Source organism: Protomyctophum bolini (genome assembly GCF_963924005.1).
Source record: "Protomyctophum bolini genome assembly, chromosome: 22".
In the NCBI taxonomy this organism is placed as follows: Eukaryota; Metazoa; Chordata; class Actinopteri; order Myctophiformes; family Myctophidae; genus Protomyctophum; species Protomyctophum bolini.
The window spans coordinates 1489890-1512500 of NC_137883.1; the positions used below are offsets into that span (position 1 = coordinate 1489890).

The 22611-nt window shown below is 43.6% G+C and overlaps 1 protein-coding gene across 1 annotated transcript in view; it reads right to left on the reverse strand.

The window, feature by feature from the left end:
* Positions 1–19538, reverse strand: part of LOC308310437 (plasminogen-like) — a gene marked incomplete at its 5' end in the record, with an annotated part of 28683 nt that extends 9145 nt beyond the window's left edge. The window contains 8 exons of the mRNA XM_080756780.1: positions 587–853; positions 1416–1676; positions 4885–5003; positions 10911–11202; positions 11479–11736; positions 16471–16589; positions 16735–16873; positions 19505–19538. Of these exons, the coding sequence (XP_080612906.1) occupies positions 587–853; positions 1416–1676; positions 4885–5003; positions 10911–11202; positions 11479–11736; positions 16471–16589; positions 16735–16873; positions 19505–19538 (1489 nt within the window). The remainder of the gene's footprint in view (positions 1–586; positions 854–1415; positions 1677–4884; positions 5004–10910; positions 11203–11478; positions 11737–16470; positions 16590–16734; positions 16874–19504) is intronic.
* Positions 19539–22611: the final 3073 nt, after the last annotated feature.

Consider the following 22611-nt stretch of genomic DNA (forward strand, 5'->3'; position numbering starts at 1 on the left):
CTAAATCGCCGCTACCTCGCGATTACGCCTCTGATGACTTTTAACCCATTCTGGACGGGAAACACCCTTTTTGGTGTTTTAAGCATGAAAAATAGCAGATCAAGCTCATAGCAGCCGCACTATAAGCTTGTAGATCTGCTATTTTTGAAGAATCTTGAAAATGTGGTGCAAATCTTTGAATATATATATTCTTTCACAGTGAACGTTTTTAAATCGAATCTTTGCTTCTGGGGGGGGGGGGGGTCCCTGGAACAACATATTTTCACACGGGGTCAGCGGCTAATTACATATATTTGTGGGGGTCCTTGACATGAAAATATTTGAGAACGACTGACATAGAAACATTTGTTTTCTTCAGAAAACTGATTTAGAAGGCATTTGTAGAATCGTCCTCAGATCTAAATGGGTTAAAAAGACAGTAGACATTTTAGCTTTAGTCGATTAGACTTCCGGTTAATTTCGCAGTGAATTTTGGGGTCTTATAAAATACAGGGTATCTATCTGGCTGCACATTTTCATGACGGCTATTGCAGCTGTTGTTTGTGGTCTGTAAAAACTATGAGATGTTTTACTTTAGTTCACTTACGCAGCCGCTGAACATCTAGAGAGTGTAGTGATGACCTCTGGTATCCATGTGTGTTTTTCACCAGACAGAAGTACTGTCCAGAGTCTCCAGGAGACACATTGTTCTTCACCAGCTGAGGACCAGTGGAGATCCGTGGTCCGTGGTCTTTGTACCAGGTGTAGGTGTCTACTGGTGGGTTGGCTTCACTGCTGCAGGTCAGAGTCACTGTGCTGCCCTCAACAACGCTTCCTGGTGGACTCACTGACACTGAGGGCTTTTCTGGAGGGTCTGTGGAGGAATAAACCAATATCAATAACAAATCAACTTAGGTTAAAATAATAACACTAATGTAATTATTTTAGACACTAAATTAATCTAAAAACACTTAAAAAGAGCAAGATAGAAATAATGTATTTCAATGTATTTTTCTAAAATGAATTATGATGGTATTTATGTTCATGCATAGCCAACACACACACACACACACACACACACACACACACAATGTAAGGATGGAGAGGGTTCTTGGTCACAAGCGCGGAAAGTGCTGACCTTTGGTCTTGGATGTTCTTCAGTTTTGGGAGCAAATTAAGAATGCTTAAATTGCAAGGTTAGCAAGGTTAGTTTTAGAATCTCAATACAGACTAGGTTGACAATTAGTAATCGGACGGAGATTGGTGCTGGCAAGATGCCTTATAAAAGGAGGGAATGACGTCACAACTAGGTAGGCGTGACGACATCCCTGACACACACACACACACACACACACACACACACACACACACACGTGCACGCACACGCGCACAGACATCATTAATATAATTAGATTGTAATTAAATTAAAAACTCACAGTGGACATCAACAGTGACTGGAGGTGAATGGACTGTAGCGATGTCGTTAAATGCCTCACAGTGGTATGTTCCACTGTGACTGGGCTGGACGTCAGGGATGATCATTGTGTTCTTCTGTGCCACTTCAGTGTTGTCTTTGTAAAGGATGTAGATCTGGATTGGTGGATGTGACCCACTGGCGCTGCAGGTCAGAGTGACTGAGCTTCCTTTGACAACATCTCCTGGTGGATCTACGGCCAAAAGGACATTCTTTGGACCATCTGTTGGAGAAAGATGTATATCTGTTTTACAGTCCTCCTCATCAGTTGTTTATGTTGTTTACGTGCTTCCTTGGCCCGGACCAACCACTGAGATCTCTGAGAAACTAGAAATATAATTCACCTGCAACACTGCCTACTCACTCTGCAGTAAACAAACCGACACACAGTATAAATGTGTACAGGCTATCTGAACATTCATAAAGTGACAATGTAATGATTCTAAAGACCAAATTGTCAAACTTTACCTAAGGAAGAGGCAAACATTGTGAAATATAGGCGATCTACAAACTCACAATGCCTCGCACTGCTTGCAGGTGGGGGGGTTGAACTATTGTAGATTGTGAGGCTGGGGGGTGTATACTATTGTAGATTGTCAGGTTGGGGGGTTGAACTATTGTAGATTAGATTTTAGTAGTGTAGTGGTAGTTTACCGTGTGTAGTAGACAGCGTAGTGGTATGTGTTGTAGTTGTTACTGTAAAAAAGGAAAACAACAGTCAGGCCTACAGCGCTACCCCAAAAGAAAAGAGGCATTCGGCAATTTACTATTTAGGCATTTATCAGACGCTGTTAACACAACCGTTGCTGGGATTCCTTCAAAATAGTTTTTTTGTGTTTTAAGCATGAAAAATAGCAGATCAAGCTCATAGCAGCCACGCTATGAGCTTGTAGATCTACTATTTTTGAAGAATCTTGAAAATGTGGTGCAAATCTTTGAATATATATATTATTTCACAGTGAACGTTTTTAACTGGATGTTTGTAGGATTTATTTAAAATGACTCTTAATATAATCTATAGCCATGTCTTTCCCCTCAGTGGAAAAAAAATGCGTATCAAAAAAATTAATATTCTATTTATTCTATTCTATTCTATTCTAGACTGGAAATTCAGGAATGATCTAGCAGCTGTAATACAAAACAATACAGTACATTAGAATGGAAAACAAAAGAGTTTTACATGTTTCCAGCAGCACATCGGCAGAGATGTATGTCTCTTTAACAGTCCTCTTTATCACTATCATGTGTTGTTCACCTGCTTCCTAGGGAGGCAGTCAGACGTGCTGGTGACAGCATAGCCTGCAGGCCCAGCCAGCGTGCTTTCTGGTCTAGAGGGGCGGGTAAGCCTGGCCCAGCCAGTATGCTTTCTGGTCTAGAGGGGCGTGTAGCCTGGCCCAGCCAGCGTGCTTTCTGGTCTAGAGGGGCGGGTAGCCTGGCCCAGCCAGCGTGCTTTCTGGTCTAGAGGGGCGGGTAGCCTGGCCCAGCCAGCGTGCTTTCTGGTCTAGAGGGGCGGGTAGCCTGGCCCAGCCAGCGTGCTTTCTGGTCTAGAGGGGCGGGTAGCCTGGCCCAGCCAGCGTGCTTTCTGGTCTAGAGGGGCGGGTAGCCTGGCCCAGCCAGCGTGCTTTCTGGGGTCGGGCTCACATGGAGCACGCGCTGGACTATTAAATATTGTGTTTCGAACATTGTGTCTAACAGGTGGTTGCTAGGACCTAAAAGGTGGTTGCTAGGGTACAACAGATGGTTGCTAGGACCTAATAGGTGGTTGCTAGGGTACAACGGGTGGTTGCTAGGGTCTTAAAGCAGCTGTTAGGCTCCACTGTAGCTAAATGGCTTTTCCCCCATTGAAATGAATGAATGTGTGTGTGTGCGTGCGTGATGACAAGAGCGACCCTCACTTCACACGGGTGTGATTTTTTTTAGGGTTAAACAGTGTTGCTAGGGCCTAACAGGTGGTTTCTAGGGCCTAATAGGTGGTTGCTAGGGCCTAACAGGTGGTTGCTAGGGCAAACAAATAATTACAAAGAATATAAACAACAAAAAATGTGTTGTAACCTGCCGTTTTTTTATTTTTTCTAATTCTTTGTTTGGCCCAAAACATTGTGTTTGTTGTCACGATGTGTCACGACTCCAGTTGTCTTTGTTCGCGGCGTAAACGTCTTTAAATAAATACTTTCTGAAAAGTCTGAGGAAATGAATTGGCAAGTGTGGGGTTCCCATGGCAATCAATTGGCTGAGGCAGAGGCTGGGAATTGCACAGGTGAGAGGATTTAGGCTGACAAGCTGAAAATGCGGCACAGTGCAACACGCTTTCAGCTTGTATATCTGCTATTTTTGAATTGGAATCCTGAAAACTAAAATTATTTTTTTTATAAAAATAAATATTATTTTTTTCTTTTTTTTATTAACTCGAAAATATATCTCGGCGAGAATGTGATATGAGCATGTCAAAAAAAGTAAGTTTCTAGTGCATTCCTGTCAGAAGTTATGTCCATCTCCCTTGTTGCGCTGTCCCTCTCCTTGACCAACAAGCCAATCACACAACAGACAAAATTATTTTCCTTCTCTTATTCGCGCTGCTTGCGTTCCCTTCTCTGACTCTGCCTCAGTCAGGTTTACACACACACACGCGCGCGCACACACACACACACACACACACACACACACACACACACACACACACACACACACACACACAGAGAGAGACGACTTTACGATGATCCCCGTTCCAATGCGTTGTGGTGAAAGGGTAGATCGCTCAGCGTTTGGGGGCCGCGGTGCGCACCACGATACAGAAAGACAACGGGCGCGAGCCTACATTGATGTGAGCAGCATGTGCTCTCACACTTTGAGAAAAAGGTTAGTTCTCTCTCTCTCTCTCTCTCTCTCTCTCTCTCTCTCTCTCGCTATAAATATACTTACAGTACAGCAGCAGTGCAGAACCGAGAGAGTGGATGTAAACTGCGCAGACACACACACACGCACAGAAAATAATTCGTCCCTGTGTGTGTGTGTGTGTGTGTGTGTGTGTGTGTTGGGAGAGACGACGAGAGAGATTGATAAAGAGCGGGGGAGACGCGCTGTGTGCTCTGATCGAGACGGTTATTTTTTTATTAATTAGAAACAAATGGTCCGAATGTTCCCTCGGAAATTCCTGCCGAAGTTCGAGTCCTAAAATAAGGGCTAGGGGTACACACACACACTTTTCACCGCTCAGCTCACATGTTGGTGTGTTTTTTTCCACCCTAAAACATGTTCATCAGGAATATATTAATAATAATATTATTATTATTATTATTATTATTATTATTATTAAAATGAATTAGAGTCAGTAAGAACATTGAGTCAGTAATATGGAATATATAGAGAATAAGGGAGTAATTAAAAAGTAATGAATCAAATCATTGTGATGAACATTCAGTGGTCAACGTTACCTGGAACACATCTGGGGATCTCACAGTAATCCCAGAGGTCCTGTGGGTCAGTGGTGAAACAATATGGCTTCATGGTGGAACCGTCTGGATTACGGCAGTAGTTGTTGTCCTCCAGACCGCTGATAAACACATGGAGGTAGACAGTAGGTAGGAAGTACACACACACACACACACACACACACACACACACACACACACACACACGCAGACACACAGACAGACAGACAGACAGTAGATGTTTACTGGGTGTTCTTACGCGTGTGTATAGTTCTCGGGCGTGTAGGTGTGGCTGTGAGGTGTCTGGACCGACCAGCTCTGGCATCTTCTCCCAGAGGTCGTCGTGGCAACCGTCCCTCGGTAGTTCTGACCCCGGGCAGTGTAACAGGTCACGGTCACTATGGATGGACAGGACAGGAAGTAGGAAATGGATGGATGGACAGGACAGGAAGTAGGAAATGGTAGGTGGACGGACAGGAAGTGATAGATGGATGGAGAGAGTAAACACAAGGATCAGTGTTTTGGTAGTTTGTCTAAACAGACAAGGAATAATGAGGTTGATTAGGTGTGTGTGTGTGTGTGTGTGTGTGTGTCTGTGTGTGTGTGTGTGTGTGTGTGTGTGTGTGTGTGAAGCCCAACACACACCAGGTGCGTGTTCGTTCAAACAATCGTTGCCACGCGGCAACGATTGTTTTTCGATTTTAATTTCAAGAGTCGACTCCTGAACGCAGTACTGTCTGTCTGTCTGTCTGTCTGTCTGTACCTCGACTGGACAGACAGACAGACAGACAGACAGACAGACAGACCTATATAACTTCATAATTTTCATTGTCCTAAATGTTGTTGAATTTGAAACATTGTCATTCATATCATATTGTAGCATACCATGTCATAGGACATGATATAAAATGACTGTTCTTAAAGATATTAAAAACAATGAACACAGTGACCACAGCCCCTTCTTTCTATACTGTAAATAGTTTTTCCTTTTTCTAACCCTGTATATGATATATCACCCATTCTTGAGATAAGGGACAAAACTTTTTTCAAACTGGATTTTTTTTTTTTTAAGATACATTCAAATCAAATAGATGTATTTGTAGACACAGGTCTCAACTACCAATCTTGAGAAGGAACAGGTTTTTCGCATAACATTTCTTTCTAAAATGGGACATTTATGCACTTAATACCTGATTCATGTCAACTCCGTCAGACACACTAAAATCCCTTTTAATTGAATTTTATCATTTCAACAATAATATAAAGTCCTCAGTTATCTTATAATGGCTTTCAGTAATCAAGTTAAGTAATACAAATCTTTTAATATTATTTTGTTACAATATCACACTATTATGAAATATCCAATTTCTCAAAACCGTCATTTCAACCTTTATTTTCAATATTATAACATGAAAACCATGTAAAAAAGAATAATAATCATCATTACGTATCATTTCAGTTGGTGTTTCAATACATAAGCACAAAAGATTTGACAGCGAATTTTCTATTTCTTTGGAAATTAACAAAAACATCACGGGACGAACGTCTGACGGAGTTGACGAACATCTGACGGAGTTGACAAGTTTAACTGATTTAGGTTCTAGACCACCTAGGATCTTGATTCTGGTGACTAATCCCACATTTTCAAGGATGAGGAATACAGTGGTACTATTTAGATTTGCCCTGTGAACATGGCAGCCATTTTTCAAAATGGCCGCCAACTTTCTGTTATTTCCCAATAACTCAAGTTCTACACCACCTAGGATCTTGATTCTGGTGACTAATCATACATTTTCAAGGATGTGGGATACATTGGTACTATTTAGATTTATCCTGTGACCATGGTAGACATTTTTCAAAATGGCCGCCAACTTTCTGTTATTTCCCAATAACTCAAGTTCTACACCACCTAGGATCTTGATTCTGGTGACTAATCATACATTTTCAAGGGTGAGGAATACAGTTGTACTATTTAGATTTATCCTGTGACCATGGATGGTAGACATTTTCAAAAATGGTGGACCTGCTATTATTTTACCAATTTACTCAGGGAATATTATCAGAATAATATAAAATCTGTGAATACATTTCTTACCAAGCATTTTCTTCACCAATGTTTGTAAAGGTGTCTACTAACATATCCCACATTGGTTTCTATTTGACCACCCTAGGGGCATGTTTGACAGCTGCTGAAAGTTGGGTACCATCAACAACCAATATAAGGCTAAATGTTCTAAATTTCATTATGCTTTAAGTAGCATGTGGCATGTCAAACTAGGGGCTTTTCATGATTCTGGATCCATTCCAAGCATTAGTTTTGCACAAAAAACACTACGTTGGCTAAAAACGGCCATAGCCATCATCACAGATGTGATGAGGTCAGCACATGTCGGCACATTTGGGCAAGTGGCTATGGCCAAACTAGGGGGTCTATGGCCAAACTAGGGGTCAAACTCCTTGGGCTAAATTCGGTGAGGTGAACAGTGAGCAGTGAACAGTGAGCGAAAGACTGAAGACAGAAGATTTGGCTTCAGGACCATCAGGCAGGATGTGCAGACACTGAAGGCATCAGTGTCTTTCTCTGTGTCCCCAGCATGTCAACCAAAGCAATGTTACCAAATCAAAGGAGCCTTCACCTCATGTCACCTGGGGCTGGGTGAGCAATCGTATCCTGTATCTAAACTCACAACTAAATACAGACACTTGGCCAGACTGCCGTTTGAAAGGGTCAAACCCCTCATCCTGATTGGAGAAGACCACCCCACCTAATCACACCAACCGAACAAGTGAGGTTGGGGCCTCCAGGTGGGCCAGCAGCCATCTGCACAAGACTGGGCTGGACCCTGCAGGAAAGCAATCTCCAGCCAAGACAATGTAAGTTGACTATAACAGAGCCCCAGAACACAGAGCTCAGGAGAAGGATGGAGAAACACTGGCAGGAGGCCACCAAGATACAATGCCCCAGAGACCCAGAGTGTGCCACCACTGGCAGTAAGGAGATCAACTGCTGCAGCAAAGATGTCATGAAAGGCAAGTCTCCACCAAAAAAAACCCTGAACCTAATCGGGGTGTCAAGAGACCAAAGTTTCTCCCCCACAGTTCCCTGCAGTGGCCAGTGAAGTCAAACTGTGCATCTGTACCTGAAAGGGGCAAGTCAAAGGCCAGAAAGCCCACCTCCTTTTAATGTCCTGTCAGTAGAAACTCAACCTGCACCTGAAATAAGCCCTTACCTCTCCCAGAGAAAGTTCATCCTTGAAAATGTAATGATTAGTCGCCAGAATCAAGATCCTTGGTGGTCTAAAACTTGAGTTATTGGTAAAATAACAGCAGGTTGGTGGTCATTTTGAAAAACAATGGCTGCCATGGTCACAGGACAAATCTAAATAGTACCACTGTATTTCTCATCTTTTAAAATGTATGATTAGTCGCCAAAATCAAGATCCTAGGTGGTCTAAAACTTGAGTTATTGTAAAATAACAGCAGGTGGCGGCCATTTTGGAAAAAAAATGGCTGCTATGGTCACAGGACAAATCTAAATATTACCAATGTACCCCACATCCTTGAAAATGTATGATTAGTCACCAGAATCAAGATCCTAGGTGGTGTAGAACTTGAGTTATTGTAAAATAACAGCAGGTGGCGGCTCTTTTGTAATATGGCTGCCATGGTCACCACGAGACAAATCTGTGATGGCCCCATAGCCAAAAATGTTCCTTAAGGCATGCTCTAACTGTGTGCCAAATTAGAATACTGCCCATTATTCAAAAACAATAATTTTATTGTTTTAGGAACACTTTTGTCAACTCCGTCAGATACACGTCAACTCCGTCAGACACAAAATCTGACGGAGTTGACGTCTGACGGAGTTGACAAAATGGCATTTGTTTTCATCTTAACCCTCTTTAGTACAATGTAGCCATTTTGTTTTTGCTTAATTTTGTTAGCTAAACCTAACCCCTAAACTAAAATAATAAACATTATTTTGGAATTCTTAACAAAGATCATAAAAATGTGCAGACGGAGTTGACATGTAAAAGCTGTGACCACATTGTTATCAACATTGTTTGTTTAAAATATCAAACAATTGAATGCTTGTCAGACCAGGTACTCCACTGTTGCAACAAATATAAATGGGACTTGGAAAAGGAGTCTTTAGGCTAAATCTGTCGACAATATTTTCTGATTAATTTAAGACTTTTAAAAAAACCTGACGGAGTTGACGGAGACGTGGGACGAACATTTGATATGAGATATTTAATAGAAAATATAAATTAAAATTAACTGTGTATATTATTTGCTATATTGTTGACAATCTACTTTAATTTAGTATGTATATTTATGTGATTGTGACAGTATTAGACACTTTTTTGGCAGTTTGAAATTGTGGCCACTTGCTGGGGACAGGCTAAATACAGGCTTTTTTGGGTACAGGGCCTGCTTTTAACTAATTCAGATGGAATATGAAAACAATTATAATGAAATTAAGGGCATAATAATACACAACTGTATTACACTTAACTTTGCAAGTGCTTTTATTTTTATGAATTTATTTATTTTTTACATAAAATAAGGCTCTTATGTGTGGGACATGTTTTTTCCACTTTTGTCCCTCATCTCAAGAATGAGTGACATATATATATATATATATATATATATATATATATATATATATATATATATATATATATATATATCTGTATATTCTATACAAACTGTTAATACAATAATCAATGAATCAGGTACAACTGTTGAGCAGGTGTCTGCAGAATGAGATATCTAGCTGAATTGCATTCTGGTGGGCTACCAAGATGAGACAAAATTACAATATATTTATTTCATCATAACCACAGCAATGTTATATTTACGTTCCATCTCGTCTCCCAAAATAGCTGATCTACAGCTTATGGAAAGTGGAAGTCAGACGTGCTGGTGACAGCGTAGCCTGCAGGCCCAGCCAGCGTGCTTTCTGGTTTAGAGGGGCGGATAGCCTGGCCCAGCCAGCGTGCTTTCTGGTCTAGAGGGGCGGGTAAGCCTGGCCCAGCCAGTATGCTTTCTGGTCTAGAGGGGCGGGTAGCCTGGCCCAGCCAGCGTGCTTTCTGGGGTCGGGCTCACATGGAGCACGCGCTGGAGTATTAAATATTGTGTCTCGAACATTGTGTCTAATAGGTGGTTGCTAGGGTACAACAGATGGTTGCTAGGACCTAATAGGTGGTTGCTAGGGTACAACGGGTGGTTGCTAGGGTCTTAAAGCAGCTGTTAGGCTCCACTGTAGCTAAATGGCATTTCCCCATTGAAATGAATGAATGTGTGTGTGTGTGTGTGTGTGCGTGTGTGTGTGTGTGTGTGTGTGTGTGTGTGTGTGTGCGTGCGTGCGTGCGTGCGTGATGACAAGAGCGACCCTCACTTCACACGGGTGTGATTTCTTTAGGGTTAAACAGTGTTGCTAGGGCCTAACAGGTGGTTGCTAGGGCCTAATAGGTGGTTGCTAGGGCAAACAAATAATTACAAAGAATATAAACAACAAAAAATGTGTTGTAACCTGCCGTTTTTTTATTTTTTTCTAATTATTTGTTTGGCCCAAAACATTGTGTTTGTTGTCACGATGTGTCACGACTCCAGTTGTCTTTGTCCGCGGCGTAAACGTCTTTAAATAAATACTTTCTGAAAAGTCTATGAGGAAATTAATTGGCAAGTGTGGGGTTCCCATGGCAATCAATTGGCTGAGGCAGAGGCTGGAAATTGCACAGGTGAGAGGATTTAGGCTGACAAGCTGAAATGTTTGAATAATCTTGAAAATGTGGTGCAAATCTTTGAATATATATATTCTTTCACAGTGAACGTTTTTAACTGGATGTTTGTAGGATTTATTTAAAATGACTCATAATATAATCCATAGCCATGTCTTTCCCCTCAGTGGAAAAAAAATGCATATCAAAATAATAAATAAACTGATGTTATTCTAGACTGGAAATTCAGGAATGATCTAGCAGCTGTAATACAAAACAATACAGTACATTAGAATGGAAAACAAAAGAGTTTTACATGTTTCCAGCAGCACATCGGCAGAGTTGGTTCCTCCCAGTGAGTTCCTGGTCCCACAGAAGTACCGTCCAGTGTGGGAGGACTGCAGAGAGGTCAGAAGCAGAACCTGCTCTGAGCCTACCTGGACCAGGGAGCTGGAACCAGCAGGTCCAGTCCTCTTGTACCAGGTGTAGGTGTGTACTGGTGGGTTAGCGTCACTACTGCAGCTCAACGTCACACTGCTGCCTTCTGCCAGACTGTCTGATGGACTGACCTCCACCGACACATTCACTGGTTCATCTGTAGATTCACATCAAAAAGACAACATTACATTTAATCATAAACGAGATGGTATTTCAAATTATACAGTATGCTCCCGTTAGGCGTGCGTGATGGATTAAATTGCAAACATTTGTGTTATTTAACTTACACACATAAGAGGACACACATGCACGCACGCACGCACGCACAGACACACACACACACACACACACACACACACACACACACACAGACACACACACACACACGCCATCAATATAATTAGATTTGTTTTGAATTAAATGAATAACTCACATTGAACATCAACAGTGAGTGGAGGTGAATGGACTGTAGCGATGTTGTTCTGAGCCTCACAGTGGTATGTTCCACTGTGACTGGGCTGGACGTTAGAGATGCTCATTGTGTTCTTCTGTGCCACGACCGTGTTGTCTTTGAAAAGGATGTAGCTCTGGATTGGTGGATGTGACCCACTGGCGCTGCAGGTCAGAGTGACTGAGCTTCCTTTGACAACATCTTGTGGATTTACTGATAGCATTACATTCTTGGGACCATCTGTTGGAGAAAGATGTATGTCTCTTTAACAGTCCTCTTTATCACTATCATGTGTTGTTCACCTGCTTCCTAGGGAGGCAGTCAGACGTGCTGGTGACAGCTTAGCCTGCAGGCCCAGCCAGCGTGCTTTCAGGTCTAGATGGGCGGGTAGCCTGGCCCAGCCAGCGTGCTTTCTGGTCTAGAGGGGCGGGTAGCCTGGCCCAGCCAGCGTGCTTTCTGGTCTAGAGGGGCGGGTAGCCTGGCCCAGCCAGCGTGCTTTCTGGTCTAGAGGGGCGGGTAGCCTGGCCCAGCCAGCGTGCTTTCTGGTCTAGAGGGGCGGGTAAGCCTGGCCCAGCCAGCGTGCTTTCTGGTCTAGAGGGGCGGGTAGCCTGGCCCAGCCAGCGTGCTTTCTGGGGTCGGGCTCACATGGAGCACGCGCTGGAGTATTACATATTGTGTCTCGAACATTGTGTCTAATAGGTGGTTGCTAGGGTACAACAGATGGTTGCTAGGACCTAATAGGTGGTTGCTAGGGTGGCCTTGTGGTTAGAGTGTCCGCCCTGAGACTGGGAGGTCGGGGTTCGATCCCCGGCCGGGTCATACCAAAGACTGTAAAAATGGGACCCAGTGCCTCCCTGCTTGACACTCAGCATCAAGGGTTGGATTGGGGGTGGGAAGTGAGGACGCTGGCGTCGACTGTTCGCCGCTTCACCTCCCAACGTATGAATGAATGAACCATTGTAAAGCGCTTTGAGTAGGCACGTAGTGCATAGAAAAGCGCCATAAAAATGCAATTCATTAGGGTACAACGGGTGGTTGCTAGGGTCTTAAAGCAGCTGTTAGGCTCCACTGTAGCTAAATGGCTTTTCCCCCATTGAAATGAATGATATGTGTGTGTGTGCGTGCGTGATGACAAGAGCGACCCTCACTTCACACGGGTGTGATTTTTTTTAGGGTTAAACAGTGTTGCTAGGGCCTAACAGGTGGTTTCTAGGGCCTAATAGGTGGTTGCTAGGGCCTAACAGGTGGTTGCTAGGGCAAACAAATAATTACAAAGAATATAAACAACAAAAAATGTGTTGTAACCTGCCGTTTTTTTATTTTTTTCTAATTCTTTGTTTGGCCCAAAACATTGTGTTTGTTGTCACGATGTGTCACGACTCCAGTTGTCTTTGTTCGCGGTGTAAACGTCTTTAAATAAATACTTTCTGAAAAGTCTGAGGAAATGAATTGGCAAGTGTGGGGTTCCCATGGCAATCAATTGGCTGAGGCAGAGGCTGGAAATTGCACAGGTGAGAGGATTTAGGCTGACAAGCTGAAAATGCGGCACAGTGCAACACGCTTTCAGCTTGTAGATCTGCTATTTTTGAATTGGAATCCTGAAAACTAAAATTATTTTTTTAATAAAAATAAATATTATTTTTTTCTTTTTTTTATTAACTCGAAAATATATCTCGGCGAGAATGTGATATGAGCATGTCAAAAAAAGTACGTTTCTAGTGCATTCCTGTCAGAAGTTATGTCCATCTCCCTTGTTGCGCTGTCCCTCTCCTTGACCAACAAGCCAATCACACAACAGACAATTTTTTTTTCCTTCTCTTATTTGCGCTGCTTGCGTTCCCTTCTCTGACTCTGCCTCAGTCAGGTTTACACACACACGCGCACACACACACACACACACACACACACACACACACACACACAGAGAGAGACGACTTTACGATGATCCCCGTTCCAATGCGTTGTGGTGAAAGGGTAGATCGCTCAGCGTTTGGGGGCCGCGGTGCGCACCACGATACAGAAAGACAACGGGCGCGAGCCTACATTGATGTGAGCAGCATGTGCTCTCACACTTTGAGAAAAAGGTTAGTTCTCTCTCTCTCTCTCTCTCTCTCGCTATAAATATACTTACAGTACAGCAGCAGTGCAGAACCGAGAGAGTGGATGTAAACTGCGCAGACACACACACACGCACAGAAAATAATTCGTCCCTGTGTGTGTGTGTGTGTGTGTGTGTGTGTTGGGAGAGACGACGAGAGAGATTGATAAAGAGCGGGGGAGACGCGCTGTGTGCTCTGATCGAGACGGTTATTTTTTTATTAATTAGAAACAAATGGTCCGAATGTTCCCTCGGAAATTCCTGCCGAAGTTCGAGTCCTAAAATAAGGGCTAGGGTACAGCCTTAACCATAGGCGGCGGGTGCATAAGGCTAGGGAAGGCTTAGCCTTCCCAAAAATTATGCTGGGTATTTTTTTTAATATATATAATATATGTGCGCAGCATTATAGAAGGCTATTGTGTGTGTGTGTGTGTGTTGTCGCTGCCCCCTGGTGATCGCTGATCGGCAACTGGCCTAATCAGCATATGATTGACTACTATTGGTGTCTGTAAACCTCGTCCTTCCAGTCGCTTTGTAGCAAAGAGTAGCGCGCGCTGGTTTGTTTTGGGAAACAGCAAAACGCAAAATGTATTTTTCAAGGCAAAGATAAAGTAGCCTAATTCAGAAGAAGAAGCTGTGAGTCGGCTGTCAGAACTCAGTGCCCGCACGGTTCACAGTTCACACCACTGCAGCAACACTGCTGTCTCTGTGCCGTCTGTGAAGAGCCATGAGCCGCGACTCCCGGAGGGGAAGCAACACCGCCGGGTAATCTACACTGACTGACTCGAGACTTGAGAAAAAGACGTCCAAAAGTCGTTGTCTGTGTATAGGCTAATTCATTGGTAAAAGTATGCTAAATAACTCATTTTTAGACCATCTGGGAAAGAAATAAATAAATAAATCCGCGGCGGCGGCCTCGCTTCGCTCGGCCGCGAGACTCCCCCCCCCCCAACTAAATTCTATAGCCTACCCAAAGGTAAAACGCACCCGCCGCCTATGGCCTTAACACACACACACACACACACACACACACACTAGGCATGTGGAAAATAATCGATACGTATCGATACATCGATTATGACGTGCGCGATGCGAGTGAATCGGTTCATTCACTGTGTATCGGTAAAATTGACGGGTGAAATCTCGATGGATCGTTCGCGGAGTGCTTTCATCGGTAAAATCCGTGGTTGCACTGTTTTTTCATGGTAAATTTCACCCTATCCTGTGTTTCCGAGGCGCATTGAACGTACCATCAGAAAAGGAAGGAAAAAAAAGGTCTCTCGCAGCCAGCTCCGCACAGTGTGCGGCTGTGCGCTGCGAGCACGCAGTCAATGAACAGAGTTACAGAAGCTACCGTACGACGGTGCAGAGTAGACACGTTGAGTTGACTATAAAGAGCACCCGCGACGAACAGAAGTGAGCCCCACCCCACGCACAAAGGAAGCACAACCTTTAGCTTTATAAAATAGCTGTCCGTCGATCAGTTGACTTTTCACTGTAGCGCTGCGTGCTGCTAATGATCCACACTCCACAGCTGTTCTAGCTGATTCTCCGACGCGAATCTGCGTCGCGACTCGCGATCATCAATTTGTAATTAAAGAAAGCTTCTGCAGTCTGCACACACGTGTACAACAACAACAACGCCACAGCTGGGTGTACTGCTTGCATTTAAAGTCATTTACAACCGTTCCACAACTTTCCACTGTCCAGCTTTCCCCTGCTATTCTCTGAGATAGAAGCCTTATTTATATTCTGCAGCAAGACGGTGTCGCACGCCTAAAATTGCAGATCCACAAGCTCACAGCGGGGCGTGGATGAGACGCGTTGTGAGCTTGTACATCTGCTATGTATTTATAACGTTAATAATACATGCAGGCCAGGGTCTTCAATGTTTTTTAGGTCAAGCCAAGGACCACTTAGCTGAGAGTGAGAGATCAAGCAGGGACCCCCACTATACATAGGCAATTATATTATAAAACTGTGTTGCAGATTAAAGTATACTTGTTTGACAGCACTACGAGTGTGACCTGTCATTTTTGTTTTGTTTATTTGTTTCTTTTCTATTTATATGTTGGTAACATTAATTGAGCTATTACATAGGCTATTACATTTTAATCTCTTGAACCCTCTATACTCAACCTCAAATTGACCTTTGAGATATAATTATTATACTATAGCCTATGATTATTAGTAATCTAACAATTCCACAATAACCAGCAGAGAGCAGACCCTTTGTTTACTTACATAATTCTATAAGTTGGGTTGTTTGAGATGCAGAGCTATAATACTAACCTACAGTAAAACAATAAATTGCTTTGAATTTAAATGTAATGCATTTTTACATGTTTTGGGAAATTAATAGAGCTTTAATATAAATCCTTTCTATTGTGATGAATCGCCATCAAATCGCATCGTATCGGTAGAGGGGTGAATCGCATCGTATCGCATTGATTTGAACTAAATGGTTATCGCATCGCATCGGGAAGAGGGAGAATCGTATCACATCGTATCGCCAGGGGATTCCATGTATCTCTAATGTATCGTATCGCTGGCAGTGCATCGAGATGCGTATCGAATCGTGAGATGAGACGAGATTCACATGCCTAACACACACACACACACACACACACACACACACACTTTGCACCGCTCAGCTCACATGTTGGTGTGTTTTTTTCCACCCTAAAACATGTTCATCAGGAATATATTAATAATATTATTATTATTATTATTATTATTATTATTAAAATGAATTAGAGTCAGTAAGAACATACAGTCAGTATTGAGTCAGTAATATGGAATATATAGAGAATAAGGGAGTAATTAAAAAGTAATGAATCAAATCATTGTGATGAACATTCAGTGGTCAACGTTACCTGGAACACATCTGGGGATCTCACAGTAATCCCAGAGGTCCTGTGGGTCAGTGGTGAAACAATATGGCTTCATGGTGGAACCGTCTGGATTACGGCAGTAGTTGTTGTCCTCCAGACCGCTGATAAACACATGGAGGTAGACAGTAGGTAGGAAGTACACACACACACACAGACAGACAGACAGACAGACAGACAGACAGACAGACAGACAGACAGACAGACAGACAGACAGACAGACAGTAGATGTTTACTGGGTGTTCTTACGCGTGTGTATAGTTCTCGGGCGTGTAGGTGTGGCTGTGAGGTGTCTGGACCGACCAGCTCTGGCATCTTCTCCCAGAGGTCGTCGTGGCAACCGTCCCTCGGTAGTTCTGACCCCGGGCAGTGTAACAGGTCACGGTCACTGGACAGGACAGGAAGTAGGAAATGGTAGGTGGACAGGACAGGAAGTAGGAAATGGATGGATGGACAGGACAGGAAGTAGGAAATGGTAGGTGGACGGACAGGAAGTGCAGATGGATGGAGAGAGTAAACACAAGGATCAGTGTTTTGGTAGTTTGTCTAAACAGACAAGGAATAATGAGGTTGATTAGGTGTGTGTGTGTGTGTGTGTGTGTGTGTGTGTGTGTGTGTGTGTGTGTGTGTGTGTGTGTGTGTGTGAAGCCCAACACAAACCAGGTGCGTGTTCGTTCAAACAATCGTTGCCACGCGGCAACGATTGTTTTTCGATTTTAATTTCAAGAGTCGACTCCTGAACGCAGTACTGTCTGTCTGTCTGTCTGTATGTCTGTCTGTCTGTCTGTACCTCGACTGGACAGACAGACAGACAGACAGACAGACCTATATAACTTCATAATTTTCATTGTCCTAAATGTTGTTGAATTTGAAACATTGTCATTCATATCATATTGTAGCATACCATGTCATAGGACATGATATAAAATGACTGTTCTTAAAGATATTAAAAACAATGAACACAGTGACCACAGCCCCTTCTTTCTATACTGTAAATAGTTTTTCCTTTTTCTAACCCTGTATATGATATATATATATATATATCTGTATATTCTATACAAACTGTTAATACAATAATCAATGAATCAGGTACAACTGTTGAGCAGGTGTCTGCAGAATGAGATATATCTAGCTGAATTGCATTCTGGTGGGCTATACCAAGATGAGACAAAATTACAATATATTTATTTCATCATAACCACAGCAATATTATATTTACGTTCCATCTCGTCTCCCAAAATAGCCGATCTACAGCTTATGGAAAGTGGAAGTCAGACATGCTGGTGACAGCATAGCCTGCAGGCCCAGCCAGCGTGCTTTCTGGTCTAGAGGGGCGGGTAAGCCTGGCCCAGCCAGCGTGCTTTCTGGTCTAGAGGGGCGGGTAGCCTGGCCCAGCCAGCGTGCTTTCTGGTCTAGAGGGGCGGGTAAGCCTGGCCCAGCCAGCGTGCTTTCTGGTCTAGAGGGGCGGGTAGCCTGGCACAGCCAGCGTGCTTTCTGGTCTAGAGGGGCGGGTAGCCTGGCCCAGCCAGCCTGCTTTCTGGTCTAGAGGGGCGGGTAGCCTGGCCCAGCCAGCCTGCTTTCTGGTCTAGAGGGGCGGGTAGGGTAGCCTGGCCCAGCTAGCGTGCTTTCTGGTCTAGAGGAGCGGGTAGCCTGGCCCAGCCAGCGTGCTTTCTGGTCTAGAGGGGCGGGTAGCCTGGCCCAGCCAGCGTGCTTTCTGGGGTCGGGCTCACATGGAGCACGCGCTGGAGTATTAAATATTGTGTCTCGAACATTGTGTCTAATAGGTGGTTGCTAGGGTACAACAGATGGTTGCTAGGACCTAATAGGTGGTTGCTAGGGTACAACGGGTGGTTGCTAGGGTCTTAAAGCAGCTGTTAGGCTCCACTGTAGCTAAATGGCTTTTCCCCCATTGAAATGAATGAATGTGTGTGTGTGTGTGTGCGTGCGTGATGACAAGAGCGACCCTCACTTCACACGGGTGTGATTTTTTTTTAGGGTTAAACAGTGTTGCTAGGGCCTATCAGGTGGTTTCTAGGGCCTAATAGGTGGTTGCTAGGGCCTAACAGGTGGTTGCTAGGGCAAACAAATAATTACAAAGAATATAAACAACAAAAAATGTGTTGTAACCTGCCGTTTTTTTATTTTTTTCTAAATCTTTGTTTGGCCCAAAACATTGTGTTTGTTGTCACGATGTGTCACGACTCCAGTTGTCTTTGTTCGCGGCGTAAACGTCTTTAAATAAATACTTTCTGAAAAGTCTGAGGAAATGAATTGGCAAGTGTGGGGTTCCCATGGCAATCAATTGGCTGAGGCAGAGGCTGGAAATTGCACAGGTGAGAGGATTTAGGCTGACAAGCTGAAAATGCGGCACAGTGCAACACGCTTTCAGCTTGTAGATCTGCTATTTTTGAATTGGAATCCTGAAAACTAAAATTATTTTTTTTATAAAAATAAATATTTTTTTTTTATTTTTTTTTATTAACTCGAAAATATATCTCGGCGAGAATGTGATATGAGCATGTCAAAAAAAGTATGTTTCTAGTGCATTCCTGTCAGAAGTTATGTCCATCTCCCTTGTTGCGCTGTCCCTCTCCTTGACCAACAAGCCAATCACACAACAGACAAAATTATTTTCCTTTTCTTATTCGCGCTGCTTGCGTTCCCTTCTCTGACTCTGCCTCAGTCAGGTTTACACACACACACACTGACGAGGAATTTACCATCACCAAAAGCTCATTGGAATACATTTAAATGAGCCTATACAGACCGAGCTTTGAAGCCCGGAGCCATACCGTGATAACAACAGAACTTAACACTTTGGCTGTGTATTCTCCCATCCCCGTCTGGGAGAGCAACAATCCTCATCCTGTCCTCATCCTGCCCCCCCCCCCCCCCCCCCCCCCCTTTTCACCTCACACCTCCCACCATCTGTAAACAAGACCCATTCTGCTCCACCTTTATGGGTGGGATCTATCTACTGTATATATGTGTACCTCTGTGATTAAAATGCTTATGTTACTTGGGAGAGCGGCCTGCGAGCCAGGAAGAAGCATCCGTGTATACTGAGTGCACGTTAAATAAAGGTCTACAAAGGGAAGTTGATGCCTCATGCGTTTAGTGTCAGAAATCCAGCCATAACATTTGGTGTCGAGAAGTGGGATCCTGTGTCGTCTGAAACTCCGGAAGATAAACAGCTCCAAAAGGACAGATCTCAACGAAACGGCTCCAAAGGACAGATCTACAGAAGAGTCTGCATCTATGGAGTTTCAACGCCTGGATTAAAAAAACCCTGTGGCTACACTGAAACGGTGAGAACCTTCCAGATTAAATAGACTAGATCTCTGTATGTAATTGAAGTGCTAATTCTCATATTTTGAAAAAAAAAAAAAAAAAAAAAAAAGAAAAGAAAAGAGACCTTGAATTAACGTCAAGATTGTAAAACATAAAGACACCTTGTTTGCATTAAGTCAGCTGCAGCACAAAGAACCGTGCTTGCCAGGTAAGTCAAGCCAAAGAACCTTGTTGAAACAACATAAAGAAAGGTGCTTGCAAAGAAAGTTAAGTTGAAAGCACAAAGACAACTTGTTTAACTGTTACAATACAACATACAATTTGTTGTCGTCACAGAATGACATAAAGATACAGTGCTTGCTTTAAGTAAAGAAAAGAACGTCAAGCAAGACAACAATACCGTGTTGCATTTAAGCTGACAGTATTTCAATATGGGGAATAAAAAAAGTGCCCCTTCGGCCACAGAGAACAAAGAGAGATGGTCTTCGGTTATGCAAGACATGTTTGAAAAATATGGTACAGAAGCGCTATGCTGCATTGATGAGTGGAAACGCATGGGCTTTCCGGAACAAGGCTCTTTGAGTATAATAAGATTGCTTGCCTTAGAGCGACTGCTAAAAGAAGCGGAGAAGAAACTGAGAAAGAAAAAATCAGTAAAGACACATAAACTTGACAAATGTGACCGCCACAAAAAGGTATTTTCACTGTGGATGGAGGAAGCACAATTTAGACAACGAGAAAGTGATATGAGACAACTACCAAACTTTGATTCTTTGTGGGAAGAGAGCCAGCTACTTGCTCCCCCTGAATATTCTTTGAGGGAAGAGGACAGACCACTGGCTCCTCAGAATTCTTTTTTGTCTCCCTCACAGCAGTCCCCCATGCAAGCCAGTCGGGGTCTACAGGCGTCTACTCCAATTCTGGTGTCCGCTGCGCTGAGCCTGGAGAATGTTACTACAAGCCTGACTACTCCAACGACGATCCTGGTTTCTGCTGCACTGGGCCTATTGAAAGAAGCTCCATCCTGCACTGGCATCTCTGGCCCAGAGCTGGCCAACAGTGGCGATGCGGGCACGACACAGCCAAGATCTCGAAAACCACAGACCTTGCTCCCATCTATGCATCTGTCCACCCCTGGCCAACATAGGGGGACAACGCCTCATCGCAGCAGTGCCACCATCACCCAGGGCAGCACACCGCCACACAGAAGAGGGCCTGGGACAGCGAGACGTACACAGGGTGCATCAGAGTACTGTCGCCTGCCGGGCGGGGTCCCCACCCCAAATGGACTTTATTCTGACCCATGGATGGACCAGGAGGACGGGGACAACATACTGCTGGCTGACATACAGTGCCCCATGATAGAAGTAGCCAATCCGTACGGCGATGTAATGATGGTACAACGCCTGTGGTCTCCAGACGACATAGGCCAATACGCAGCTACACTGAAAACGCCTACTGAAGTGGGAGGATGCCGCTGGACTAAAGAACTGCAGGCCTTTTGCCGTACATACAGACCTACAATGAAAGAGGTACTTGACATCTGTGCCAAGAATATGGAACCTTCGAAAATGCAAGCAGTCCTAGATGTCGCCCAAATGTATCAAAATGAGAGGCCTGTCCTTGTACAATTTGAGGACAATCGCAGATACATGACTGCTGTGGATGCAGTGTGTGAGAAGGTTATGACACTCTTCCCAACGATATTAAATCTGACTGAAGTGCAGAACTGTAAGCAGGGCAAAGATGAAACGATCAGTCAGTTCCGCCACCGCCTGGAGGAATCCATTTTGACCAACGGGGGAGGGGAAAACCCCAACGACCCGTTTGCAAAAGCATTCCTGGCCAGCCAGCTAATAAGCAACATGCATGACAAACTCTCTAAACGTGTGAAACAATCTCTCATTGGCTACAGAACCGCTGATCCGGCAGAAATCATCAAACATGCAATTCATGCAGAGGACGTCGAAAACGAGATGAAAAAAAAAGAGAAGAAACAGGATAAAAACAAGGCAGAAGTCCTTCAGCTTGCAATGATTAGCGCGGTTACTATGCTGTCAAAAAGACATCACATGCAAAGAGTGGACAGTAGAGACTATTCAGACTCCGACGGGGACCACAGGGATGACGAAGATTATGACTCCGAGGGGGACCACATGGATGAAGAAGATTATGACTCCGAGGGGGACCACAGGAATGAACCAGGGGGATATCATTGCTAAAAAAGCAGACAGCCCAACAAAAGACAAAAAGAAAAAAAAAAAAAAAAAAAGTGGGGGTATTACTTGACCGTATACCTGGAAAGAAAATGTTGTTTGGAATATATGTAAATGTTTTCCTTGAGTGAGTTTGTAACTGGACACTCTGAAAACACGCAGAGTGGGAGTAAGCGGAAGAGGAAGCACGTGACGAGGACTGAACTTCACATATGATTTACAGACATGTGACTTGCCCACCGCCTCAACACACACACACACACACCCCTATCAGAAGATGGCCGCCGATGCAGCCAGGGGAAAAGATGTCCCATTGCAGCTGTCAAGGAGGCAGTGGGATTGATCTGTGTTGTTAAAACAATTGTATTATGTAAATTGTGAAAATTGTGTTATATAGAAAATAACATTACCAAGTACAAAATCTCCTAACCAAAATCAGGCACACCAAAGATGACCTGATGGTTTCATAGGATGAAATGGAAAATAATGTCTATACCATGTTAACTTCTTTCCTTCAGTTAAGGGAGGTAGGTGTAAGGTGTGAAAATCGACACCTGCAGCATGCCAGTTTGATATCATTGCTAAAAAAGCTAAATGCAATACCTGGAAAGAAAATATT